At 38.4% G+C, this 20194-nt stretch overlaps 1 protein-coding gene across 3 annotated transcripts in view; it reads left to right on the top strand.

Annotated features, from left to right (window-relative positions):
* The window catches only part of PSMA8 (proteasome 20S subunit alpha 8), a 49987-nt gene extending 32128 nt beyond the window's left edge, over window positions 1-17859 (top strand). For all 3 annotated transcript variants that reach the window (XM_047087071.1, XM_047087069.1, XM_047087070.1), the window contains 5 exons: window positions 1741-1865; window positions 4708-4830; window positions 13444-13563; window positions 13677-13739; window positions 17510-17859. In XM_047087071.1, the coding sequence (XP_046943027.1) occupies window positions 1741-1865; window positions 4708-4830; window positions 13444-13563; window positions 13677-13739; window positions 17510-17602 (524 nt within the window). In that variant the 3' untranslated portion in view covers window positions 17603-17859. The remainder of the gene's footprint in view (window positions 1-1740; window positions 1866-4707; window positions 4831-13443; window positions 13564-13676; window positions 13740-17509) is intronic.
* The last annotated feature ends 2335 nt before the right edge of the window (window positions 17860-20194 follow it).

Genomic DNA, 20194 nt, shown 5'->3' with positions numbered 1-20194 from the left:
TAAAGAAGAAGTGGTGTATATATATATACACGATGGAATATTACTCGACAATCAAGAAGAATGAAATCTTGCCATTTGCAACAACGTGGATGGAACTAGATTATATTATGCTAAGAGAAATAAGTCAGAGAAAGACAAATATATGATTTCACTCATGTAATTTAAGAAACAAAACAGATGAACATAAGGGAAGGAAGGCAAAACTATTATGAAAACACAGATAAACTATAAGAGACTCTTAAATACAGAGAACAAACTGAGCATTGCTAGCGCAGTGTTGGGTGGGGGGGAAGGGCTACAGGGGTGAGGGGCATTAAGGAGGATATCACATTGTTGGGATGAGCGCTGGGTGTTATATGTAAGTGATGAATCACTAAATTCTACTCCTAAAATTATTACACTATATGTTAACTAATTGGGATTTAAATTTTTAAAAATAATAAATAAACGAATGAATAATAATAAATGAATGAAATGTTTGCAACTGTTGCATTTAAGTTTTAGGTCAGTTTTTTATAGAAACATTTTATTTCCTTATAAAGTATTGAGAATCAATTACATGATGTTTTGGTATGGCAAAAGGAAGACAGTGTTTTCTTTTTCTGTTTTAAAATTCTTGATTTTCAAACCCTTAATTTTAGACAAAAAGCTGAGAAGTGGTATGTCACAGTTATACTGAATGCATTTTGAAGGCAATGGATAGATTTTTGATAATGAAGTAATATTGTTTTCATAAGGAGAAATCCAGCTTACTTCATAATTTAGGTAATAAGTATATTGATTTTGGAACCAGGATAAACCCTCAGCCTTTGATCAGTCTGCCACTGATATCTTCTCCAAAAATAGGTTTTAAAAAACAACTACAGGGGCACCTAGGTGGCTTGGCTGGTTAAGTGTCTGACTCTTGACTTCAGCTCAGGACATGATCTCATGGTTCATGTGATCTAGCCCCAGGTCCGGTTCTGCGCTGACAACGTGGAGCCTGCTTGAATTCTCTCTTTCTAAATAAATAAACATTTTTAAAAACTATAACTACAGAGATTTTTAGAAAATGGTTAGTAAAACCTAATAACCAGCTCAGCTACTGTGAATTAAACCATTTTGATCTTTGAGAAATAGTTTACTTAATGCTAGTGTCTAACTACTATTCTTTAAAACCATTTTCTTGGGGTGCCTGGGTGGCTTAGTCAGTTAAGTGCTTGACACTTGGTTTTGGCTCAGGTCATGATCTCATGATTCGTGAGTTCAAGCCCCACATCAGGCTCCATGCTGATGGTGTGGAGCCTGCTTGGGATTCTCTCTCTCTCCCTCTCTCTCTGCCCCTCCCCTGCTCACTCTCTCATTCTCTCTCAAAATAAATAAATAAATTTTAAAAAATTAAAAATAAACCATTTTCTTTAAAGAGTAAATAAGGGGTGCCTGGGTAACTAAGACAGTTAAGCATCTGATTCCTGATATTGGCTCAGGTCATGATCTCTTGGTCATGGGATGAAGCCCCATGTCGGGCCCATGCTGAATCAAAATCAATAAGATTTTTTTTTGAAAGCAATTAAGAATGAATCAGTTTAAGTGTTGAATGTCAGACAAGTGATACTCTATTTTACAAGAATTACAAATTGTTTATAATGGACATATATTGATAAAAATGGACATCACAAGAAAGATTTCATAGTAGCTTTAAAAAAAACCTTTTGATAAGAAAAAGCCATTTTTTAAATAACGCATTGCCTACTTTTATAGGACTGACTGCTGATGCTAGAGTGGTAATAAACAGAGCCCGTGTGGAGTGTCAGAGTCATAAGCTGACAGTTGAGGATCCAGTAACTGTAGAATATATAACTCGCTTCATAGCAACCTTGAAGCAGGTAAGCCAGTATTCCGACAGATTTCTTCAGGCTTTCTTCTTTTGCATCATTATGGTTCCTGTCATGGGAATACTATAAGCACTCCAGTCATTTAATCCATTAAATCTACTAAACTCCTTATTCCTCCTCACATTTACTTCATTTAATCCATTAAATCTACTAAACTCCTTATTCCTTCTCACATTTACTTCATATTCACACTCTTATTCCAGTGGACTGGATTGATTTGATCGTTAGAAACCTCAGTCACTATCAATTCTGGGAATTCTATTAAAATTTAAAAGAGCAATAAATCTCATATTTTAAGAGGATTTCTGTACTTCTCGTGATACAGTAACGAAAACCTTTTTTTTTTCTTTTAAGTTTACTAAAGAAATACCCATGATTCTTTCACCTGCAAACCTAAACAAAACTGATCATGTTTGAATTTGACTTCTGAATCCATACATAGATACACAGGTTGACATTACATATAATCACGATGTATATAAGTATTCTCTTACTCTCATTTTATGTGCCCTTTATGTATGCCAGCATAGTCCTTATGCATACTTACCATTCTCACTAACTGTGTAATACTGTTTCCAGTTGCTCACTGGAAATTATTTAGATTGTTTCCAGTTTCTTTCCCTTTCTCACTCCCTTTCTCAATTTAGTACTTTAATAGCATTACTCTATCTTTGTCATAGCTTTTAGTTTTCTTTTTTGAATTATATTGTTAAATTAATTTTCAGTATGAGATTACTAGATTAGAGATTGTAATTGGTTTTAAGACTCTTGTTATATGTAGCTAAATTGCTTGGTAAAAAGATTGAACCAATTTTTATTGTGCAACCAGCAATGCATAAATGTATCCCTGAAGGATCATCAGCCTTGGGTTTCCATTTTTCTTTTATTTCGCAAATAAGTATAACATAGTACTGTAATAGTTGTTTTAATTTGTATTTTATAATTAGTAGTGAGGTTGATTTTTTTCCCACATGTTCATTTGCTATTTTCATTTCTTCTAGTGTAAACTATCTTTCCTTTTGACAGGCACTCTTGGTGGTTAAGAATGCGCCTCCAGGAGCACATTGGGGGTTTGAATCCTGGCTTTGCTACTTTCTAGTTAATGCCGTGAGCACACTATTTAGTCTGTTTTTTTGTAATTTTCTTCTTTATGGAATAAACATTACAATAATACCTAGTTCATTGAGCTGCATTGTGAATTAAATGATTAATACATCTAAAGCATTTAGAATATTTTCTGGCATGGATTTTGTCATTGTCCATGTAGAGATTTCTTTATAGACTATATATTCTAGATACTAAACTTTTAGACTATATACTTATAAAAAATTACCCTATTTTGTTTTTTTTTTAATTCATGTCTCAAGGAAGTCCAACATTTTTATATTTTTCTACTTTATTTTGGCTTGATTTTCTCAGTCGTTAAAAAGGTACCCACTAAAAAACAAGATGTAGAGCATTGTATATACAAGGTTCCCAATTGTGGCTTTAGTTTTTCTTCTAGATATATAAAGGCTATACACAGAACATTTAATATACATTGTAAACCTGTAATAGTGGGGTTGCTACTGGGAAGGGGCCTGGGGCTGTGAGACAAAAGAGATCTTTTATGTACTCCTTTTGTACTTTTAAATTATTTTAAACCTGTGCAAGTACTACTTTTTCATTAAAAAAAAAAAAAACATGGGGGGCGCCTGGGTGGCGCAGTCGGTTAAGCGTCTGACTTCAGCCAGGTCACGATCTCACGGTCCGTGAGTTCGAGCCCCGCGTCGGGCTCTGGGCTGATGGCTCAGAGCCTGGAGCCTGTTTCCGATTCTGTGTCTCCCTCTCTCTCTGCCCCTCCCCCGTTCATGCTCTGTCTCTCTCTGTCCCCAAAATAAATAAACATTGAAAAAAACAAAAAAAAAAAAACATGGTTGTTTAAGCAAATAAGAGGGTCTCTCCTCTGAGGTGTATTTACAAAACATTTACTTTATACCTCTGTGTGAACTAGGAATATTAAGAAATACAGGAGAATAAAGACACAAACCCTGCTCATTAAGAGTTGATTTATATTTGTAGCACAACTATTTGCATTCAAAATTTGAAGTGGCTAATAAAAATATATAATAATAAAATGAAAAAAAGGTGTGGACTTGAGCTTTCTGTCAGGGCTGCCCTGTGCACGACTTCTAGGGGCACCAGTCTCAGAATTAGTGGGAATTCCACTCTCAGGAAGTTCCTGGCACTAAAGTAAAAAGAAATACAATTGGTTTCCAGTGCCCTGTTGTCTGGGAGGGAAAAAAAATGCTTTTTCTTCCAGAGAGATAAAGGTTTCCTTGTTTGGGAACTGAAAGAAATCTCTTAGTTGGGTTTTCTGTAGAGATAACTTAGTATAGAGTGAACAGAATATCCTTGATAATAGTATCAAGTAAAAGTACTGATTATAGTAGTGACAACTGTAATATCTCTCAGAGTAAACTCCAAGGACTTCCTTCCAAAGCACAGCTCACTAAAATCAGCTTTACTAGGTGGGAACCAAAATGGTGTGACATATACGGTTCTCTGCTATATTAACAAGATTATAGTCTAGTTATGTTACCAAAAAGCATATAAAGCAATGAGAAAATAGTTTTAAGACCATATATAAGCACTCTTAATTATTTAATTTTACATACTGTATGCATTAATTTCATTAAAATTTCATCATGGATTGAAGTTACTCCAGAAAAAGTCAGAAAGAGGATCTTAAAGAAATACAGAATACTATTAGAATTTCTTAGTTGGTAAGTAATAGTGCTGTTCTTTGTATGGCCTCATAGAAAAAGTAGTTGAAAAACACTTTATTTTTCAGAAATATACACAAAGCAATGGGCGAAGACCTTTTGGCATTTCTGCCTTGATTGTAGGTTTTGATGATGATGGTATCCCAAGATTATATCAGACTGATCCCTCTGGTACTTACCATGCTTGGAAGGTGAGTCATGAATTTGTTAATATAGTTTAGAAGTTAAGTAAATGTATTCACAGTAAAGTTTTAGCGTTTTCAGGGACATGACAAAAATTATGTTGCATTAAAATATTTTTCTTAATTTTTTTAAGGTTTATTCATTTCTCAGAGAGAGAGCATGAGTGGGGGAGGGGCAGAGAGAGAGGGAGACACAGAATCTGAAACAGGCTCCAGGCTCTGAGCTGTCCGCACAGAGCCTGACTCTGGGCCTGAACTCACGGACCGCAAGATCATGACCTGAACCGATGTCGGACGCTTAACCAGGCGCCCCTTGTTGCATTAAAATACTGATGGTGGTACAAACTTTATGTAACCATTTAGCTAGTCAGCAACTATGATGGTTTTTGATGGATAGAGAAACACTTTGTTTTATTAATCATAAGGTCTTTTCCTTTTGAAAAGATGTGACAAACCTAAGTATATATAAATGGCCAAATAAAAGATATATCCAGTTGCTGTTAACACACAATTGAATGAGCATTTAAGCCCCATAGTAAAGTATTTAACGCATCCTTTATTCGAGACTTAGAGTACCCCAAACTATGAATCGGTTTGGGGTACAATTTATATGGCAGTACATTACAATTTTCTCCACATAATTCTTGGAATATAGTTTGTTTTCTGGATAAGTTGTCATTCCTGTTTCAGTACCTAAATACTAACTTTGCTTAATGATACATTCAAATCTAATACAAAAGTCCAGGGCCTAGGGAAACTAGTGACAGTTTCCAGAAATAAGTTTTTGTATATTCTCATATATAAATATAGAAGTACCCCATAAAATCTAAATAGTTTTTTATATTATTAAAGTTTAAACACCCAAGCTTTAAATAATTTCGTGAGGGCGCCTGGGTGGCTCAGTCAGTTAAGCATCTGATTCTTGATTTTGGCTCAGGTCATGATCTCATGGTTCATGAGATAGATTCCCACATCGGGCTCTGCACTGACATCAGGGAGCCTGCTTGGGATTCTTTTTCTCCCTCTCTGCCCCTCCCCTACTCACACACACTTGCACGCTCGCTCTCTCTCAAATAAGCTTAAAAAAATTTTCATGAAGAGTTTATCTTACTGTTATTAAAAGTCAAATAGGGCATCTGGGTGGCTTAGTCGTTAGGTATCTGACTTTGGCTCAGGTCATGATCTCACAGTTCATGAGTTCAAGTCCCATATCAGGTGAGCTCAAGCCCTGCTTCGTGTAAACACGAGCCCTATTTCAGGTGAGCCTCGCTTTTCTCTCTCTCTCTCTCTCTCCCATCCCCTCCCTCTCTCTCTGCCCCTCCTGGGATTCTCTCTCTCTGTTTCTCTGCCCTTTGCTCACTTGTGCACACACTCTCTCTCTAAAAAAAAAAATAATTAAATTAAAATTAAATATAAAAATAAAAGCCAAATAAATTAATGGGGAAATATTACCTTGGTCTTTATGTTTGTATGAACTAAAGGAGTTTTTTGGGCTAATCACACTCATTCTGTTTTATAAACCAATTAACCAGGCCAGTAAAACAGTGGATTATATTCTTGCCACAAAGATCTGAATATTTGTGTAAGCTACACACCTTCTTTTAAGTTACCTGGACAAACTAATTGGTAATCAGAAACTGTGAATTTACCTGCTGCAAATACCAGACTTTTTTCTGCCAATTTAAGAAATCTTTTACATGTACTAGATTTCTTATGTTTCCCAAATCTATACTTTCAACAAGTTATTACAGCCTTTCTCAAAATATTTTGAAGTCTGCCATCTTCTGTTTGTATTAATTATTACATCATTACATTTCATTTCAATATCATAACATAATAATTTCCAAGTTTACATAATTTTTCATTTTAATCTGTTTGCTCCCTAGGGTCATACAGAGAAACACTTTTATTGAAAAGTCAACTAGTTAGGAAAATTATGGAATTTTTTTTAATTTGGGGGATTTCATTTATCATTAGGTCTGAAACTATGCTTTGCCGTGGTGTGTGAAGAACATGTAGTAGAGGTGGAGGGTGTGAACAGGTGTGTGCATACACCTGCACACATGTATACCCCATAACCATTTTACTGATTTCACACATTGTACTTTCTTGTAGGATTTTGGTTGAAATCAAATGCAACTTAAAAAAATGATAACAAAAAAACATTTGGAAACTTTTTCATTTTACGTATTTGGTAAGTGAGACTCAGGAGTCAAGTGATTTTTTTAAAAAAGCCACACCAGGGGCGCCTGGGTGGCGCAGTCGGTTAAGCGTCCGACTTCAGCCAGGTCACGATCTCGCGCTCCGTGAATTCGAGCCCCGCGTCGGGCTCTGGGCTGATGGCTCAGAGCCTGGAGCCTGTTTCCGGTTCTGTGTCTCCCTCTCTCTCTGCCCCTCCCCCGTTCATGCTCTGTCTCTCTCTGTCCCAAAAAAAATAAATAAAACGTTGAAAAAAAAAAAAAAAAAAGCCACACCACTAGTTAATGACAAAACTGTCATTAGAACTTAGGGTCTTCTGCCTTATTAGTACAGTGTTCCTTCCACTACATCATGCTTAGGCCAAATGATTCTTTATGTGTGTTATATAAATTCTGATATCCAGTCTTGAAAGGTAGAATAAAATCTTCTGGCTTTATTTCTGTTTTGGGGAAACTATATATAGCACTTTAGCCATGAGATCAGGTGGGGGTTTTTTGTTTTTTTCATTTCTATGGCTTGTTTTTTACCAAGGAGCCTGATAAAGTGATACAATGGGCTGTTGAGGACATGGCTGTGGTACCATGTGGAGCCAACACTTTCACAGTGCTAGGATGTAGTTTTTTACAAGGCGCAGAGAGAGGACGCATGAAATGAATTATGGAAATGGGAAGTTAAAAATATAAACTCTGGCCACCTGACCTGTTGCAGAAATGAGAACAGAAATAACTGTTACCAGCACTTTGGTCAGTTTGTTGAGGTTCTTTATCTGGCATGTTAACACAGACTTTTTTTAAGATTATGGTCCATTAGTGATCCTGCCTTGATGGATTATAGAGCCTTGAGTTAACTTTTTTCGCTTTATATGGGAATAATAAGAGAGATCTCCAGAAAATCCCTTGAGTACAAGACATCTCCCTGGTCCCATTGTCTAATAGTAACTTTATTTCCCTTGATAATCAGAATAAATCATACCATCCTCACAGTAACCCATTATTTGCCTACTGGTTCAACGGCATGAGGAGTCCAAAATTGCCAAGTGGAAGTCTCAGCTTCTAGTTCAGTGAAATTATTGTTATATCCCCTAGTAGAACATTGCCTCTTCTCCCTCCCCTACCACACTGCCAACTTGGGAACTAGGACCTTTAAACTGAAACAACCTGGGGCGCCTGGGTGGCTCAGTCGGTTAAGTGGCCGACTTTGGCTCAGGTCATGATCTCACAGTCCGTGAGTTCGAATCCCGTGTCGGGCTGTGTGCTGACAGCTCGGAGCCTGGAGCCTGTTTCAGATTCTGTGCCTCCTTCTCTCTCTGACCCTCCCCTGTTCATGCTCTGTCTGTCTCTGCCTCAAAAATAAATAAACATTAAAAAAATTTTTTTTTAAATAAACTGAAACAACCTTAGAAGCAAAAATTTTATTAGTGGGCTATCAGGGGTTTAATGAGACATCTATCCCTTGACTCCTAGATTTGTGGCTATGATCCTGTTTCCAGGCACACAAGACGATCTTGTCAAACGTAAACCTGGCTTCAGAAGATGCTGTTTCCCCGCCCCCCCCCACACACACCCCTGGTGCTATAACTGAGTCTTCAGTTGGCTATTCCCTATTTTTACTAGGCTGGCTTCTTTAGGATTACAGAACATAAGACCAGTGAATCCTATGGGCACAAGTATATTCTCTCAGTTCCTCCTTGGTCACCAGCAGTGTTTTGTAGGATACCATCATGGTGAAGAAAACATTCAGGAAGTTCACAGAAAGTGAGGCATTTGTTACAGGGAAATAAAACTCCTATCTGGAGTAAGTTTCTCTTCCAATAAAGACATATAGCTGCCCCTTCCATGACAGAAGAGTCTTAAGAAATCAGTTAGCTGTGTAGTTCTGGCAGTATCCAGATCAGTGGAAACACCCTTCTTGAAATATTTTTCTTCTTCTTTATGTTTTCATATTGCAGAAAATATTATTTTTACTTGGAGTAATGGGTTCTGGGGTTTGGCACATTACATTAAATTATATTAATCAGAAATCCTCCTGCAACCACATAGAATACTAGAATGGTCATTAACATGTTTTTAATGCATAGCTGAACTTACAAAAAGGACAAAATCCTAAGGGGCCAGAAATAAAGAAGAAATTGAGTACCAGAGCAATAATCCTGTGAGTTGAAGATACCTCTGTGCCAGGGATATTGTAGTGTAGGATTCCCAAAGATAATTCACTATCAAAAGTTACGAAGTAAAATATATAAAGAGTCCATCATTTAACAAATATTCCCTCTAGGGGTGCCTGGGGGGCTCAATCGGTTAAGTGTCTGACTGTTGATTTGGGCTCATATTATGATCTCACAGTTCATGAGCTCAAGCCCCACGTTGGGCTCTACATTAACAGTGCAGAACCTGCTTAGGATTGTCTCTCTCCCTCTCTCTCTGCCCCTCCATCACTCACATGCATGCTCACACTCTCTCAAAAAAAAAAAACTTAAAAAATATTCCATCTATAAATATTTGAATTGCATATCAAATATTGTTCTAGGTTCTGGGGATACAGAGATAACAAAAATATGTACTGATGGTACACATGTAACATAAATCCTTTGGGGAAAAAGAACAGGTTGGGAGGAGAGAATGTGATTGGTAGGTAAGGTAGTCAGGAAAAGTACCTTTGAAAAAGTGATATGTGAACAGAGGCCTGAAGAAAGTAAAGGAGCGAGCCAGGTAGTTATTTCTGTGGTATTCCAAACAGGAACCAATAAGGCAGCAGTATGTTCCATATCTGTGAGACATCAAGCTGTATGCAGAGCATATGACTGTGCTGTGGTGACTGCAGAAAGATAGTGATGAAGGATGAAGTAAGAAGCAGGAGGGGACTGATCTTACAGGGTCAAAAAGGCCATTGTAGGACTTGCATATTAAATAGGGTGATGTATGGGGCACCTGGGTGGCTTGGTCGGTTGGGCGTCCGACTTCGGCTCAGGTCATGATCTCACGGTCCGTGAGTTCGAGCCCCGCGTCGGGCTCTGTGCTGACAGCTCAGAGCCTGGAGCCTGCTTCAGATTCTGTGTCTCCCTCTCTCTCTGCCCCTCCCCTGTTCATGCTCTGTCTCTCTCTGTCTCAAAAATAAATAAACGTTAAAAATCTTTAAAAATAAATAAATAAATAAATAAATAAATAAATAAATAAATAGGGTGATGTAGAGAGCCATTTGATTTTTTTGCATAATAGAATAACATGATCTGACTTTTATATTTTTAAAGTATCTGTGTGGCTGCTGTATTGAAATAGACTGTATAGTAAGGTCGAAGCAGGCAAACAAGTTAGAAGGCTATGTCCAATAATAATCTAGGTTAGGGGCATTGGACCAGTGGAAGATGGGGAAGGAGTCAGCATAGTCTGTAAAGGAAGAGTACCCAGAGAGTGGCATCCTGGATCACAAGTGAAAACACCATTCCAAGAAGAGTTGATCAGCTGAGTCAGTGCCACTGAGTCAGATGAAAAGTGAAATGACTGGATTTGGCAATGGGCAGGTCATTGGTGACCTTGACAGGAACTTCTCATAGTGACGAGGGACTGATTAGAGTGGACTTAAAAGAAAGGGAGAAAGTTCCAAGAGTCATCAAGCTTTCATACATTCCGTATGAGACCACACAAAGGATAACATTGTTATGTTACTCATCAGCTAAGAAATTCTAATAGTAAATAAAGTATTGCTGCCAAAATGACCTTGTTTATCAATTTTTATTCTGTATATCTTTAAGATATACCAAGATACATCTGCAAGGTATTGTTTTGGCTCTTAACAACAGGGATGTGATGATTCTTAACACATAAGGGTTTATTTTTCTCATATACTTAGAAGTTTGAGGATAGATGGTCACTGGTATTTGTCTCTTTTATTATCATAGTCTTTGCCCATGCTCTCAAAGTGGCTGCTAGATCTCCAGCCAACCTGTCTGCATTCCAGGTACCAAAGGTTTCTAGAAATTCCACCCACTTATTTCCACTTATCTATTCCTACTGGTAGCTGGGGCTAGGAAATCCTACTTTTCAGCAGGCACATTGCCTAGAGTTCTGTCACAAAGGAAGAATGGATATTGGCATTGGCTGCTAATGATCTTTGCTATAGAAATCATCGTTAATCATTACAGGCAGGAAAAAATACTGCAAGACTATCAGAGTCTTCTGAAGTGGGCTGGGGGAGGGGTGGGTGATGGGTTGGGAGAAAGGGTGGGGACTTGAGCATGGCAAGAAGATCTTAAGAAACCAGTCAAGTAGATAAGAATTAAAGAATTTTTGGGGCGCCTGGGTGGCTCAGTCGGTTAAGCGTCCGACTTCGGCTCAGGTCATGATCTCACAGTCCGTGAGTTCGAGCCCTCCGTCGGGCTCTGTGCTGACAGCTCAGAGCCTGGAGCCTGTTTCAGATTCTGTGTCTCCCTCTCTCTCTGCCCCTCCCCTATTCATGCTCTGTCTCTCTCTGTCTCAAAAATAAATAAACATTAAAAAAAATTAAAACTAAATAAAATAAAAAAATAAAATAAAGAATTAAAGAATTTTTATATTAGCAATTAGGAGAATTGGACAGGAAAGTCACCAGGAATTTATAAGGTGACCTTTAAGGGCTCAGTGAGATTTTTTGGATAAACCACTACCTTATGTTCTTCCTCTCATAGCCACACCTAGTTACCCCCCAAAAACTAGTAGCTAATAATACTCCAAAGTCATACCAGTCTTTACCTTTTATCTTAGTGAAATTTCAGAGCCACAAGATTCAATTTAAAATTTCGCAACTATTTATTTTAGTCCTCTGAAATATAAAGGCATAGAAAAAGTTCTGTGAAATAAAAATAATCTTCTGCTAACAGGAACAATACACTGTCAGGCAGTACAAAAGGTAGGCTTTCACGCTCACTTCCTAAAATCTCTTTTGAGATCTCTTTCTTATAATCAAAACTAACCATAACCACTTAGAACTAAGACTTTCCCTCATTCACTGCCAGGATCCTTCATTGAAAGGATGGACTTTTCTGCTGGTTCCTCTCACTCTCTAAAATCATCAAAGCGAAGAGTCAGGTGGCAGCACAGTGTATAAAGTTCAGAGCTTGGACTGTCACTTCAAACTACTTGGTTTCAGAGCTCAGCTCTTCTACTTACCCGGTCTTCCGTGATCTTGGGTAAAATTACTTAAGGCACTGGTTCACAAATTGGGGTGATTTTGTACCCACTGAGAGACATTTGGCAATATCTAGAGACCTGTTTGGTTGTCACAACTGGGGTGGGGGATGCTACTGGCACCTAGTGGGTAGAGGCTGCTACACATCCTACAATGCACAGGGCAGCACCCAAGCAAAGAATTATCCAGTTCAAAATGTTAATAGTGCTGAGGATGAGAAAGCTCGTTTTGACACTTCCAACCTCCCATTTCTTCATTTGTGAATTGGGGTTAGTAATTATTTAATTGTTTTTGTGATGGTTGAATGAGATAATCCATGCAAAATGCTCAGCATAGTGCCTGGCACGTAAGTGCTCTGTTAATATGAACTACTGTTATCATCCTCATTATCATCACTAATACTCGTCTAGATATTTTTTTTTATATTTTTTTTTTTACCGTTTATTTATTTTTGAGACAGAGAGAGACAGAGAATGAATGGGGGAGGGTCAGAGAGAGAGGGAGACACAGAATCCGAAACAGGCTCCAGGCTCTGAGCTGTCAGCCTAGAGCCCGACGCGGGGCTCAAACTCACGGACCGCAAGATCATGACCTGAGCCGAAGTGGGACGCTTAACTGACTGAGCCACCCAGGCGCCGCTCGTCTAGATATTTAGACTGAACTAAATATATATATTACGCGTGGCCATGCAGCCAGGGCAATCGTTCACCTCTTTCCTTCATCTGAAGAAAATTTCGAAGGAACAAAGAAAAATGGGGAATGGAACAGAAGAATCTTCTCTCATTTACAGAATCAAAGATAATGAATCAGTAATTAGGTGACCATTCTATAAGTTCTAAGAAAATGGTACGCACGGTCCTATTCATATAAACAGTTTCTTCTTCATGCCAATGTCCTTTTTTCCTTTTTTCTTTCTTCCTTTTGTACTGTATTACAAAGTTATATACCTCCTTTCCTCTATACCTCTTTTGGAATTTCAACTGTTTCAATCTTTTCTGGTTATCAAGGAATTGGAAGCCATTAAAGTAGTAGAAAGCATTGACCAGGACAAGACAGTGGTATGTTTGAAGATAAGTCATACCACCATTACAGATTATTCATGTAGTAACAAAATGAACTGCTGAAATGTTAGCTAATTTTTCAAAACTACAATTTTCACGTAGTAATTACACTAAGAAATGTGGTAGTAAACTCTACACTTCACTGAGTAACCATAAATTCATTCATACTGTAATGATACTAATAATTATCTTATTTTTCAAGGCAAATGCAATAGGCCGAAGTGCTAAAACTGTCCGAGAATTTCTAGAAAAGAATTACACAGAAGATGCTATAGCAAACGACAATGAAGCTATCAAATTAGCAATAAGAGCTTTGCTAGAAGTAAGTGATCTAATAAAGCATATTCAGGAAAACATGTTTTTTTCCCTTATCTATTTGCTTCAAAAAGTAAAATTTGCTGAAGTAATTCTACTATTGTGCTTATTCTACATTAGGTTGTCCAGTCTGGTGGAAAAAACATTGAACTTGCTATAATAAGAAGAAACCAGCCTTTGAAGGTAAGTCATTAACCAAAGAGGAAAAAACATATGTAGTATAAAGTAATTTGACAACAGTTGAATCTTGTCAAAATCTTGACGCCTGTGAATCTTCATTAAATGCCTGAAAACTCCATTAGCATCCACTGGCAACATGATGACTTCTGTTTTGTTTCTGTAGCCTAATGTTCACTAATTCGCATGTGCTTATTGTGAGCACTTACCTTTGCGAAGACTTAGAGGTGCTGAGATCTGTATGTAGTCCTACCCCATTTAGTATGTATTCTTCTAGGCAGGAACCCCTACTGAGCCAGTCATATATGGGGTTGGTATAGAACATAGCCTATGGATATTTATTCCTAGCACCATAAACAAGCACACCTCGGAGATGCTGAGGATTCAGTTCCAACCACCGCCATAAAGCCAGTATTGCAGGGCCACCTGGTTGGCTCAGTTGGTTGAGCATCCGACTGTTGATTTCAGCTCAGGTGGTGATGTCACAGTTGTGAGACTGAGCCTTGAGTCAGGCTCTGTGCCATGGACGTGGAGTCTGCTTGAGATTTTCTCTCTCCCTCGACCCTCCCCGACTCTTGCACGTACACACACATTCTCTAAAAAAAAAAAAAAAAAGAAAAAAAAAGCCAATATTGCCACAAAACAAGTCAAATGAATTTTTTGGTTTCCCAATGCATGTAAAAGTTATATTTACACTATACTGTAGTCTCTTTAAGTGTGCATTTTGTCTAAAAAAACAAAAACAATGTACCTAATTAAAAAATACAGTGCTGCGGTGCCTGGGTGGCTCAGTTGGTTGAGCATCAGACTTTGGCTCAGGTCATGATCTCGCAGTTCATGAGTTCAAGCCCCACATTGGGCTTGCTGCTGTCAGCATGGAGCCCACTTCAGATCGTCTGTTCCCTGCCTCCTGCCCCTCCCCTGCATGCTCTCTCTTTCAAAAATTGAATGTTAAAAAATTACAGTGCTAAAAAATGCGAGCCAATATTTGAGCTTTCAGTGAGTCATAATTTCTGATTACAGATCACCATAACAAATATAATAGTAATGAAAAAATTTGAAACCTGAGAATTACCAAAATGTGACTCAAACACAAAGTGAGCAAATACTGTTGGAGAAGTGGTGCCAATAAACTTGCTTGATGGAGGGTTGCCACACACCTTCAATTTGTAAAAAATGCAGGGGTGTCTGGTTGGCTTGGTTGGTCGAGCATGTGACTCTTGATCTTGGGGTTGTGAATTTAAGCCCCACGTTGGATGTAGAGCTTACTTAAAAGAAATTAAAACCCCAACAATTTATTAAAAATGTAGTATTTGCGGGGCGCCTGGGTGGCGCAGTCGGTTAGGCGTCCGACTTCAGCCAGGTCACGATCTCGTGGTCCGTGAGTTCGAGCCCCGCGTCGGGCTCTGGGCTGATGGCTCAGAGCCTGGAGCCTGTTTCTGATTCTGTGTCTCCCTCTCTCTCTGCCCCTCCCCCGTTCATGCTCTGTCTCTGTCCCAAAAATAAATTAAAAACGTTGAAAAAAAAATAAAAAAAAAATGTAGTATTTGCAATGCACAATAAAACAAGGTATTCTGTAGAAAGCAGTTATTCTTCCCGTCTTTTTAGATCTTCTGAAAATCAAGATATGCTTCCACCTAGTGTCATTCAGCTACCGTTAGTATAGCTGTTGGCCCTCCAGGCTTCTAACGTAATATTATCCTTCATTATGTCAGAAACCCTCTACTCCTCTTAATTGTCTACTGGTTTTTATCTGTTGTCTCTCCTTTTCAGTTAGATGTGCCTTGAGCCTCTGTGAGACATAAATTTTAATACTTGGTGTGACAACCTTCCCGTATTTCTTTGAGGCAAGTCTGTACCTTTTGTTAACCATTATAGTTTAAAACTGCGGAGGCACAAAATAAATTGTCCAGAGTATTGTGATGGAGGACTCACTGGCTAAAGAACATTTGAAATTTGGTTCACCACTGTTCCTTAGGTAGAACTGTACACGGTACAGTTTGCCAGCTCTCTAGCCGAGAGTGTAAAAAGCACGTCAAGCATGGGAAACCATATGAAAAGTATACTAAGAAGGATTATTTTACATATACTTTCTGTTTTGAAGGAAGTATTTCAAGGGGATACTTTAATACTTTAAAGTCAGCATTGGGTGGAGCAGTGGGCCTTTTGTTTTTTGAGTTGTGTTGTTGTCGTTTGTTCCGACACAACATTCGCACCTCGTACCGGTCGTCAGCCAGAAGATGGGGAGGTGAGGATACGGCAGCGGCAAAGCTTCAATGACTAAGAGAAATGGGGAAATAGGTGGAGGTCCTGCCTCTGCACAGCCCCCAAAAATAACCACGGTGCTAAGATGGAGTGTAGAGATGGGAACCGGGCCGTGTTGTCATCCCTGCTGTCGAGGGTCTCAGGACAGATGCACCAACAGCACAAGGACACAAAAGCACTGAGGCCAGACTCGCCTCTCCAGCTCCATCACGTACATGTCTGCCCACACGGATAGACACACCCAGGCGTGCATATATTTTTACTTAGGAGTGCTAGGATGGTGCACTGGCAGCAAAGTTACACCGCCTCTCCACACGCTGTTTCACGATACGCTGTGTAACACACAGGGCATGTGCTTTGGAATTGGATAGACCTGGGTTTAAGTTTAGAGTTACATAGACCTAAGTTCCAGCACACTGATATATTTAGTAGTGTGACCTTGAGCGAGTTGCTCCCCTCTTTACTTTTCAATACAATAAAATTGATTTGTATAAAATAAAAGCTGTTTTTGCTTTATACTGTAGTGAGGGAGCTGTAAACACAGCAGTGTAAGTCACCTTCTCCCTGCCGCTTTGGCTATTCTCGTGGCTGGTAAAACAGGCCAACCCTATTAGAGAGTCAGACAGTGGAGTGGAGAGGAGCGGGGAGTTCAGCAATGAGTTACTTGCCCATAAACAGAATGAGTCTGCATTTAAATGTTTTCAGAGTTATAGTCATATATATGATATGTAATGCAATATAACATTCTGCCCTCCTTTCTTTTTTAACACAATGATAGTGGAAATGTCATGGAGTTAAGTTTTGTCCATATTTGTTATAAATATGTTGCTTACATACATATTATATATTTGAAGATATAAAGTTAAAGTTTAAATAGAAAATATAAATACCCATTTCAGGTGAGCACAAGCCCCATTTTGGGTGAGCTTGAGCTCCACTTTGGTTGACCATGAGCCCTGTTGCGGGTTAAAAAAAAAAAACAAAAAACACAGGCTCCATTTCAGGTGATCCCTGCCTCTCTCTCCCTCTCTGTCTCTCTCCCTCTCTGTCTCCCTCTCTCTCTGCCTCTCTCCCTCTCTCTTGCATCTCTCTCTGTCCCTCACTCACTTGCACTGTCTGTCTAAGAAAGAAAGAAAGAAAGAAAGAAAGAAAGAAAGAAAGAAAGAAGAAACAGAAACAGAAAGAAAGAGTAAATATAAATGTATAGGGGCACCTGCTGGGTGGGTCAAGTCGTTAAGCATCTGACCCTTGATTTTGGCTCAGGTTATGATCTCATGGTTTGTGAGTTTGAGCCCCATATCAGGCTCTGCCTAACAGTTTGGAGCCTGCTTGACATTCTCTTTCTCTCTCTCTCTCTGCACCTCCCTCTCTCTCTCTTTCTCTCTGTCTCTCAAAAATAAATAAACACTTCAAAAAATAAGATATAAATGTATAAAATATAACTTATTTTGGAAATATTTAGAAATTACTGGTGTAATTGAAATTTGCTTTTAAATTTATTTTCTTTTCAGATGTTTAGTGCCAAAGAAATTGAATTACAAGTAGCTGAAATAGAAAAGGAAAAGGAAGAAGCAGAGAAGAAAAAATCCAAGAAGACTACCTAATTCTTAGGATGAACATTAGGAGCCTTTAATGTTTTGTTTTACTCCTTGGAATTACTTAGTGAAGTTTTAAAGGAAATAAGTTGGTTTGCAGCATTCCATTGAATAGTTATATGCTGTTTTGAGAATGCCACATCTGTGGCTGTCTTCAGACTGTTACATAGACAGACTTACCTTAGTATGAAGATATTCTTTGAAAAGAAATTTCGGTAATTGTTGAAAGCAGTCATAATTCCATATAAGCCTGAGCCTTATTTATGCAAACCTAAGAAAAAACTTTAATTTTTAAGAATTAATAATTTGTTGATGTTTGAGTATTGACTATCAGGTAAAGAGATAGCTATTTCAAAATAAACTGAATACTGAGTCATACTTCACGAATGATAAAAACATCTTTGTGTTGGTAAATTGCCAAAATTTTGTCAGAGCCTTCTTCATTTTTAAACATTTTATCATATTTATTTTACCTTTGTCATTTTATAAGTTGCAGTACATTATTTTTTTCCACAGAACAAGTATTAAAGGCCTAATCTAGATAGGCAGTTAAAGTGTGGTAGGAGCTTATAAGAGCATCTGAATGAGGTACTATATATAGGAAAACAAGGAGAGAAATGGATACATATAAAATTCTTAGTTTCAGTTTTTATTTTATCTTAGTGTCCAGTATGTTAGGTTTGTTACATGTTCCATCAGCCATCTGAGTGCTTACTACGTGCTTGGCCTTGAGCTAGGCTTATTAGGAGTAATAAAAAAATAGAAAAAGTGATCCCTGTCCACAGAGGGCCCACAAAAAAAATGTGCTTAATTCCTGTATGAGGTTGTATTTTTGAAGACAAAGGATATTAATAGGCATAAAAACAATAGCCTATATATCTTACTATTTTAGAGCTTTGTCTTCTCTTTCTCTCTCTCTCTCTCTCTCTCTCTCTCTCTCTTAATTTTAGAGAGCATGTGAGCAGGGGAGAGGGTAAGGAGTAGGAAGACAGAGAATCTCCAGCAGGCTCCATTCTCAGTGCAGAACCCAACACAGGGCTGGGATCATAACCTAAGATGATGACCTGAGCCAAACCAAGTGTCAGACACTTAACCGACTGAGCCACCCAGGTACCCCCTTTTTCTTCTTTTTAATGCTCTTTCTGAAAACGGAGAGGAGAGAGGTTGAGTTTTTGCAGAGGAATGAAAAGCTCAGAATAGATGTTAACAGAAAAGAATCTGTTTGGGGGAACAACGGCCATAAGACGATCTAAGCCATTGGTGGTTGTAGTGCTCTGAAGCAAGGGGAAAAGAAAGAGCAGAGTCAGAATTTTCAGAGATATAGGCGTACCTGGGTGGCTTGGTTAGTTAGGCATCTGACTCTTGATCTCAGCTTAGGTCTTGATCTTGAGTTCAAGCCCTATGGGTGTGGAGCCTACTTTAAAAAAATATATACATAAGAGATACAAAGACACTGGGGCATCTGGGTAGCTCGGTCGGTTAAGCATCCAACTCTTGATTTTGGCTCAGGTGATGATCCCAGGGTCGTGGGATCAAGCCCTGTGTCAGGCTCTGCGCTGAAAGTGGAGCCTGCTTAAATAAATAAAACAAAATTTAGATTTTTTTTTTAAAGAAGGGAGCAAGAGATAAAGACCTTAACAAGGCTACCTCACTGGTATTCATCTTGGGCCAAATTCCTGTGGCCTGCTGCTGATGCATTTCACTTCCTCAGAAGCACTGCAGGGCATTTTCTAAGGCAGAATGTACAATTTGTGTTCTACTCTACTTCAGGCCACTCTTATTCTACTCTGACTTATGTCACTCTGACTGCCTTTCTGGTTTCATAGGAACCATGGAATTTTGCAGCTTCTGCTATCTGTCCTCTGTTTTGTTTTGGATACTATGATTCTTTGCTTTGAGTCATACTGTATACCTTTCTTCTTTAGAACTTAGAATCAAAGATAAGTATTTGTTCCCTGTCACTTCTGGCCCCTCTTAGCTTTCCAGAAGCAAAGATGCTTCCCAAGTGGAAGGCCTGCTAAATAAAATATTAGCCTTTTGGAAAAAGAACCTCACCACTTTGAAAATCAGTGATCAGCTCTCTCTGGAGGTATCTCAACACACATGCACACCTAACATACAATGTAAAGGGCAGGATGTTCACATTACCCTACTGTACTGCAGTGAGCCCATTATGAATTCTTAATACTCTTGATACATTATTTGATAATAAAAATTTGACAAATATTGAGTGTTTTCAGTGGCAGACACTATTAGATGCTAGGGATATAGTGGTAAGGAGCAGACTCCCAATTTGTCCCCATTACTGTGTAGTGAAAAGGTGGGTATTAAACCCAAATTGGGATTAACTCTGTGAAGCTCTGTATCTGTTTTCCCTTCTAAACTAGAAGTCCTTCAGGAAGGTGGACTGGGATTTACATCTCTTTCATCTTTGTTTCCACAGGTTGCCTATCATTAAGACTTAATACATGCTTGTTGGGCTGTGTTGACCTATGCAGATTGTTGCAAATATCAGAAATTGAGAGTGGGGAGAGGAATCGTCTAATCTCTCACTTAGTGTAGAAGTCAGTTTCCTGATTTCTTTTGGCCCTTGTTGAACAT

This window comes from Lynx rufus, unplaced genomic scaffold, assembly GCF_022079265.1.
Source record: "Lynx rufus isolate CCGP_SWC_20201006 ecotype Redwood Valley unplaced genomic scaffold, mLynRuf1.p SCAF_22, whole genome shotgun sequence".
In the NCBI taxonomy this organism is placed as follows: domain Eukaryota; kingdom Metazoa; phylum Chordata; class Mammalia; order Carnivora; family Felidae; genus Lynx; species Lynx rufus.
This window is presented reverse-complemented; position numbering and strand designations above follow the sequence as displayed.